Source organism: Dermacentor silvarum, chromosome 8 (genome assembly GCF_013339745.2).
Source record: "Dermacentor silvarum isolate Dsil-2018 chromosome 8, BIME_Dsil_1.4, whole genome shotgun sequence".
Taxonomy (NCBI): domain Eukaryota; kingdom Metazoa; phylum Arthropoda; class Arachnida; order Ixodida; family Ixodidae; genus Dermacentor; species Dermacentor silvarum.
The window spans coordinates 62,158,903-62,167,135 of NC_051161.1; the positions used below are offsets into that span (position 1 = coordinate 62,158,903).

General features: G+C 50.8%; 1 protein-coding gene across 1 annotated transcript; it reads left to right on the forward strand.

The window, feature by feature from the left end:
- Window positions 1-3,909: 3,909 nt before the first annotated feature.
- On the forward strand, window positions 3,910-7,232 carry LOC125947541 (uncharacterized). Its single transcript, XM_049672468.1, has 2 exons — window positions 3,910-4,173; window positions 4,303-7,232. The coding sequence occupies exons 1-2, from the start codon at window positions 4,021-4,023 to the stop codon at window positions 6,973-6,975; spliced, it is 2,826 nt and encodes a 941-aa protein (XP_049528425.1). The 5' UTR covers window positions 3,910-4,020; the 3' UTR covers window positions 6,976-7,232.
- The last annotated feature ends 1,001 nt before the right edge of the window (window positions 7,233-8,233 follow it).

Sequence of the window (8,233 nt, forward strand, 5' to 3'; positions counted from 1 at the left end):
ACCATATATGTGGAGCAAACGCGCCTTCTTCCGATGCGCGAGAGGCCGTGGGGGAGGGAAGGAAGGGGGAGGGAAGGGAGGCGACGTTGAGCTGCGGCACCAAGTGCCTATTTATATCAGAGGCTCCGGCAACAGTCACCAACGCCGCACGCATTTTGAGCGAACGCGGGCAAAACGCCGACGGCGTCGACAACAGTTCTGCGCGTTGCCGGTGCTGCTGCATGTCCAAGTTTATACAGCTGATAAAGCTAATATCATTACTCCGTATAGCTCTCTACAAATTTGCTATTGCAATTGATGCTTCACCTTTCAGGTGAAACTGCGACTTTTTTTTTAGGGGCGAAGCTCCTTAGGGTGTGGGTCGTTCCCGCCTCCTCTGTAGTAGTAGTAGTGGTAGTAGTAGTAGTAGTAGTAGTAGTAGTAGTAGTAGTAGTAGTAGTAGTAGTATGTAGCGACCTGTAGTTTTATGAAGTGTTCACTAGATGGCGTTCCGGTTCCACTTCCGGTTCCGGTTCCACTTTGCGCGCGTTCGGTGCGAACGCGGGCAAAACGCCGACGGCGTCGACAACAGTTCTGCGCGTTGCTGGTGCTGCTGCGTGTCCAAGTTTATACAGCTGATAAAACTACCTTGAGTCGACCCCATGGCTGCTTCGCATACTACTCAGGGTTCCCCTACGGGAAGATGGTGTAATTTTCTCTCTCGTTCCCGACGCGCGCTCTCTTTATCTTTCGTCCGTAGCTGTGGTTTACCCGAATGATCCCCGTTGCTTCGCCCACTCATCATCATTCACTTCGTGGATATGCTGTGATTTTTATTGCGATAGCAATTATATGGACACTCCAAAGCAGATTTCTGCCGTCGGCGTCGCCGTCGCCGTTGCCGTCGCCGTGAGGTTCCGTATGACGTCAATGGAGATGAAATCGTCGCCGCGCGGTGGTAAGTGGTTCTTGAGGGAAAGGGAAAGGTTGGCGCTATCTTCTGCAGCCCTTGAGGGAGCACGGCTCAGCGCCAACGCCGCGCCGCCGAACGCTGTATGTGCGAGTGAAAGGGCGCGAGAGACGCGCGCTTTTACGGGGAGTGAACGCACGGCGGAGAACAAACGCGCGTTCTGTGCCGTGCTCCCTTAAGGGCTGCAGAAGTAGGCGTCTCTTTCCTCCTTTACAATCACCATATATGTAGAGCAAACGCGCCTTCTTCTGACGCACGAAAGGCCGCGGGGGGGGGGGGGGGGGGGGGCAGGGAAGGGAGGCGACGTTTAGCTGCGGCACCAAGTGCCTATTTATATCAGAGGCTCCGGCAACAGTCACCAACGCCGCAAGCATTTTGTGCGAACGCGGGCAAAACGCCGACGGCGTCGACAACAGTGCTGTGTGTTGCCGGTGCTGCTGCATGTCCAAGTTTGTACAGCGGATAAAACTACTATCCTTACTCCGTATAGCTACAGTGTACCTTCTAGTACACTGTAGTATAGCTCTCTACTAAGTTGCTATCGCAATTGATGTTTCGCCTTTCGGGTGAAACTGCGACAACTTTTTTGATATAGCTGACGTTGGCATCAGAGATGCATGCGAACATGGTTTGAACACCAGACTGCTACGCCTGCGGCGCCACGGGATTGACCACTACGGAATCAGTATCTGCACTGCCATTCGAGCCGATGAATACACGTTCAAGCCCACGTCTTATCGCTCATAACCACTGCAGTCACTCTGGTAATCTTTGAGGTTTCCCACAAATAATTCATCGTTTTCATATTAACGAGAAAATCAGAAAATGGTTTCGTAAACCACTTCGGCAGCACAGAAAGCCTTTTAGCTCAATATCTCCCAGGCAAAGTCCTTTGAAGGTAAAAACGCGATGTTGAAAGTCATATTTGGCAAGGACGCGCTTTTTGAGGGCATAAAAAAAAGCGTCGACGTCGACCCTAATTTGCGAGAGAAATGGCATTGCGTGAATGTCTCCGTGTAGATGCGATGCGGTTGTTGAGATACTTACAGTGACCCAAGATGACGTCAAGGACGTTTCACTGAAGAGCGGCACATACACCCAGTGCCACAATCGAGTGTATGACGGTCGCCTTCGGACCCTGAGTACCCGTGTCCAAATCCCGCCTCGCCAAAAAAGTTTATATTGATTTCTTTCTCTCTCTCTCTCTGTCTCTCTTTTGGAGAATTCCATTGGGAGAACAGGAGCACTGAAAAGCACGCTGAAAGTGCTCGTTCCAGAGGCGACGTGTTTCAGTGGTCGAACAGGAGTGCGAGAGCCGTCATCCAGTGGTAGAACAAGAGCAGTTTCGTTGCGCCGAGAGCAGCCGGGAGCAGTGCGGACTGCTCCATCTCTCGCCGTCGCCGTCGCCATGAGGTTCCGTATGACGTCAATGGAGATGAAATCGCCGCCGCGCGCCGCCGAACGCTGTATGTGAGAGTGAAAAGGCGCGAGGGACGCGCGCTTTCACGAGGAGTGAACTCACGGCGGAGAACAAACGCGCGTTCTGCGCCGTGCTCCCTTAAGGGCTGCAGAAGTAGGCGTCTCTTCTTTACAATCACCATATATGTAGAGCAAACGCGCCTTCTTCCGACGCGCGAAAGACAGGGGGGGGGGGGGGGGGGGGGGGGGGGGGGAAGGGAGGCGACGTTTAGCTGCGGCACCAAGTGCCTATTTATATCAGAGGTTCTGCGTGTTGCCGGTGCTGCTGCATGTCCAAGCTTATACAGCTGATAAAGCTACTATCATTACTCCGTATAGCTCTCTACAAATTTAGGTTATACCTACGTAATTTGTTTTCCAAACTTCGTTGAGTCTTAGTATTTTGCAAAAAGTTAACATACAATGAAATGCAGTTGAGCACCGCGTGCATGCCTTTCATCGCGATGCCGCAGCAGCAGGCATTAGAGAAACAGGTACCGTCAGTTGCTAGTAGAAATTTTATTGCGATAGCAATTATATGGACACTCAAAAGCAGATTTCTGCCGTCGGCGTCGCCGTCGCCGTCGCCGTGAGGTTCCGTATGACGTCATTTGGAGAAGAAATCGTCGCCGCGCGCCGAACGCTGTATGTGCGAGTGAAAGGGCGCGAGGGGCGCGTCTTTCACGGGGAGTGAACGCACGGCAGAGAACAAACGCGCGTTCTGTGCCGTGCTCCCATAAGGGCTGCAGAAGTAGGCGTCTCTTTTCTCCTTTACAATCACCATATATGTAGAGCAAACGCGCCTTCTTCAGACGCGTGAGAGGCCGTGGGGGAGGGGGAGGGAAGGGAGGCGACGTTTAGCTGCGGCACCAAGTGCCTATTTATATCAGAGGCTCCAGCAACAGTCACCAACGCCGCACGCATTTTGAGCTAACGCGGGCAAAACGCCGATGGCGTCGATAACAGTTCTGCGTGTTGTTGCTTACCAAAGCCGCTCACCTTACTTCGTATGGCATTGCTGTGTTGCTATCGCATTCATTGCTTCGCCCTTAGGGCGCAACTGTGACATTTTTTATTTTAAAATATCGCCGCATATCCACGAAGTGAATCATGATGAGTGGGGCGAAGCACTGGGAATCGTTACACCGTAAAATCACCGTTGACATTGCCCCACTCGGGCTTGTAAACGCGTGACAACGCGGTGTACAGTATATACAATGTGTTTTATTGCGATAGCAATTATATGGACACTCCAAAGCAGATTTCTGCCTTCGGCGTCGTCGTCACCGTCGCCGTGAGGTTCCGTATGACGTCAACGGCGATGAAATCGTCGCCGCGCTCCAGCAACACCCTCTAGAAAAATATGAAGGCCTTAGTTCTTTTCCCTTTCCACTCGCGCTACGTCAGCAGATGGGGCGGACGCATGAGGCGGCGAGCGCGTTTTGCGGTTTTGCCCGTCGCCGCGACACGACGCATCCGCGCGTCCGCATCGCGCTGGTGCGCGTTGATCGCGCGTCTCCAGAAACTCATTCCCCGGCGCGTATGTACAGTCGTACATCTCTTCGCTGTTCAGTCGGACGTGTTTTCCTCGCTGTGAAAAGAATCCCGCCGCGATGCCGTGCAAATGCTGTGTACCTCGATGCCGCGGAAACTACACGGGGGACACGAAGGTGCACGTCTTCAAGTTCCCGAGAGATCAAGCTCTAAGGGACGCTTGGATTCGCGCTGTGCCACGGGAAAACCTCACGGTCACCGAACATTCCAGGGTAAGTTTTTTTATTTAGGTGTTAGTTAATTGAAAGAATATAAACGTACATGTGTAAGTGGCTCATGAGCCGCATGTTTGTGTGACCTGTAGCCGTCGGTTTGCTGATTGGAGCGTATTTTTTTTCTAGGTATGTGAACTTCATTTCATGGACGAGGACATTATTCGAGACGCGACGCATACAGATCAAGCAACTGGCCGCGTAATGACAGTGCCGCTATCTCATGTGCGCCTTCGCCCAGACGCTGTACCGTCGAAGTTCCCGAATCATTCGAGCTACTTGTCCAGAAAGACCGCGAGGAGGGAAGATCCTGACTCCAAGCGCGCGCGAATAGAGAATGCAGCCCTTCAGAAAGCCATCGCTGAATCCAACGAGGCATTTATCAGAGCACGCGAGGAGGATAAAGTCAACAGTGTGAGCGAACTTGCCAACCACTTAAGGAGCCAAGGGATGAAGTTCTGGGATGTTATCGAAAGAAATGAAAGGCTTCTTCTCATTCACATTGTCGACGATGAAGCACCGTGGTTGAAATACTCTGTTTGCGTGAAAGGAGATTTGAGCGTGACACTACACGTTATGAAAACGGCCGTAAAAAAGCTCGGTGCAAATCTCTGCGTTCCCGAAATCGCTAACAGTAAAAGGGGTATGGTGGAACTCCTGGAAGGCATCGAGAAGTGGGACTGTGACCTGATGTCCAACTCAGTCGCCGAAATTTGCGAGGCTGTTTGTTTACTGCTTGATCAGCTTTGCACGTCCCAAGCAGAAGATGACGCCAACTGTATTCAATTTCTGAAAGAGCAAGTCACCTTGCACCTATCGAAAAAACAGCGCAGGCGCTACTCTGCTGATTTCATGATGTTTTGCTGTATTGTTTTCACTATATCGCCCCATGCATACGCGTTCATACGTAGCCATGGAAGCATCACCTTGCCGCATCCTATGACGATAAGATCAGTGTGCTCGTCTTATGGTATGAGTCCTCAACAAGAGCATCAGAGTGAAACATTCCTCAGCTACATGACAACAAGAATTTCTGACCTGAAAGATGACCAGCGCTTTGTCACAGTTATGGTTGATGAAATACATATAAAACCTTACTTTGACTACAAAGGAGGCAATATTACCGGCGCTGCAATTAATAGAAATGAAGCTGCTAACTGTGCGCTCGTTTTCATGGTGCGCAGCGTGACGTGTAAATTCAAAGAAGTTGCGCACATCGTGCCGGTGCACCGAGTAGAGGCGGAGTTCCTGCAAAAGACGCTTAAAGACGTGATTTGTGGGCTGGAAAAGATTGGGTACCGGGTTATGTGCGTCGTCAGCGACAACAACTCTGTGAACAGAAAAGCGATGTCACTTTTCGAATCACCTCCGTGTAACAGAATTGTGTACCAACATCCATCAGACCCTTCAAGGCCGCTGTTCTTCGTTATAGACCCAGTGCACATTCTAAAATGCATACGAAATAACTGGATCAATCAGAAGAATGACCAAATTTGTTTCTACTTCCCGGAGATCCAAGGAGACACACCAGAATCAGAGCGAATGCAAACAGCGTCATTTGCAACAATCAGGGACCTTCACAGCAAAGAGTGTGACCAGCTGTTGAAATATGGCTATGGGCTGTCAAGAAAAGCCCTCTACCCTTCGAGTCTTGAAAGGCAGGACGTAAAGCTTGCTTTACAAATCTTCAATGACTATTTACCAGAGGCGTTACGTGCTCTTGGAGCAAAGCACAACCTATTCTCTTTCGAGGCCACGGCTACATTCGTCGAGATCATACTCAAGTGGTGGAAAATTGTAAACGTCAAAACTCCATGGAAGGGAGAAAGGCTTAGAGATCACTTCCAACAACCAGTGCTTTCCATTGATAACGATCCAAAAATTGACTTCTTGCACATGTTTCTGAAGTGGCTGGATGAGTGGAAGAACAAAGGTTTTGACAACGGTACTCTGACAAAGGAGACTCACGCTGCTCTCGAACACACCACCTATGCGCTTGTTGAGCTCGCTAGGTACAGCTTCGAAGAGCTTGGAATGTCATATGTCCTTTTTGGGAAGATTCAGACAGACTGCCTTGAAGATCGGTTTGGAAAGTATAGGCAGCTGGCAGGTGCGCAATATCACATCTCCATCAGGCAGATATATGAAGTCGAAAACAAGCTGCGCCTGCAGAGCACCTTGCCTACAGTTTCCCCTGACCAGCACTGGGAATGTGTCCGAAAGCAAGTCGAGGCATTGCTTCCCAGCAGCAACGTTGTTGTTACCAGCCAGGCTCTTACGAAGATGCAGGACGTCGTCCCAGTCCTCGTCTACGTTGCAGGTTATGCAGTATACGGGACCCTTAAAAAGTTGAAGTGCGAGCAATGCAGGGACTCGTTGACCGTGGACAAGAAGATCACAGTCTCTGCCACAAACGAACATTATGGTCTTGTGAAGCAGCTGGACCGAGGAGGTTTAGTTTATCCATCAATGTTTGCACTTAACGCAGTTGCTCATAGCTACGTTGTAGTAGAGCAGCTCGCTACAGAGCCAGCACTGCTTATGATGCCTGAACAACGCCAGGTGGTAACGAAAATGACGCTACAATTGCTAGCTAGTGAAGAGCAGTCCGACTTCGATACGTGTGAGAATGGCCACACAGTTGAATTAGTGCTTAAACACATCCTGCGGTGCAGCACCAACATTCTGCTAAAGAACTTTTGTAGGAAGCTGAACGACAAACTTCTCGACGCTGCCGATAAATCAAAAAAAAAAGGAAAGCCACAACTCTCGAGGCCAAATAACTGCATGCATTGCTTCTAATATAAAGCCAGCACAAAAAGAAACTGGGCTTCGTAAATAAATGTTTTGCTGCTACAGTTTTCTGGCGTTCTATTCTTTTTTAAATGCATGCATGCTTGTTCTTGCAGAAAAAAAAATGTTTCCGCGCAATGCACCTGCGAGACAACCTCTCTTGAACAGCGTTCCATATCTTTTTTTTTTTTCAATCCGCCCCATCGTGTGACGTCACGCGAAGAGAGCTAAGGCCTTCATATTTTTCTAGAGGGTGTTGGCTCCGGACGCTGTATGTGCGAGTGAAAGGGCGCGAGGGACGTGCGCTTTCACGGGGAGCGAACGCATGTCGGAGAGCAAACGCGCGTTCTGCGCCGTGCTCCCTGAAGGGCTGCAGAATTAAGCGTCAAAACACGCCTCCGCGTGTTTTGACGTGTTTATCGGACGCCGGCCTACAATTAAACATAAAGAAGTGCCGATTTGCTGCACGGAAACTCACGATCCTTGGCTATGTCGTATCCAAGGACGGAATTCTCCCCGACCCCGACAAACTTCGCACCGTTGCCGAATTCCCCAAGCCAACGTCCATTAAAGAATTGCGCAGTTTTCTCGGTCTATGCTCATACTTCAGACGCTTCATTCGGAATTTCGCCGCCATCATATTGCCCCTGACGAAGCTCCTAGGGAGCAACGGGCTCCTCACCTCGTGGTCATCAGAGTGCGACGAGGCGTTCACGAGTCTTCGTCGTTTGCTGACTTCCCCCCCAATTTTGCGCCACTACCACCCGACGGCCCCTACAGAGGTCCACACAGATGCCAGCGGTGTTGGCCTTGTTGCTGTCCTCGCGCAACGCAAGCAAGGGTTCCCTGAGTATGTCGTCGCTTATGCCAGCCGAACGCTTACGAAAGCCGAGAGCAATTACACCGTGACAGAAAAAGAATGTCTCGCGATCATCTGGGCTCTTACTAAGTTCCGGCCATATTTGTATGGCCGCCCATTTGATGTCATCACGGACCACCACGCACTATGTTGGCTGGCGTCATTGAAAGATCCGTCCGGTCGTCTTGCACGTTGGGCGCTTCGCCTGCAAGATTACGACATCCGCGTACTCTACCGCGGCGGACGACAACACTCGGACGCCGATGCCCTCTCGCGCTCTCCCTTGGCTGACAACAATATATCTCAGTTGACTGTGTCTTCCATCGACCTTCGCACCATCGCTTCCGAGCAGCGCAAGGACCCCTGGATTGCGTCGATGATAGGCTGGCTCTCTGATCCATCGACCAG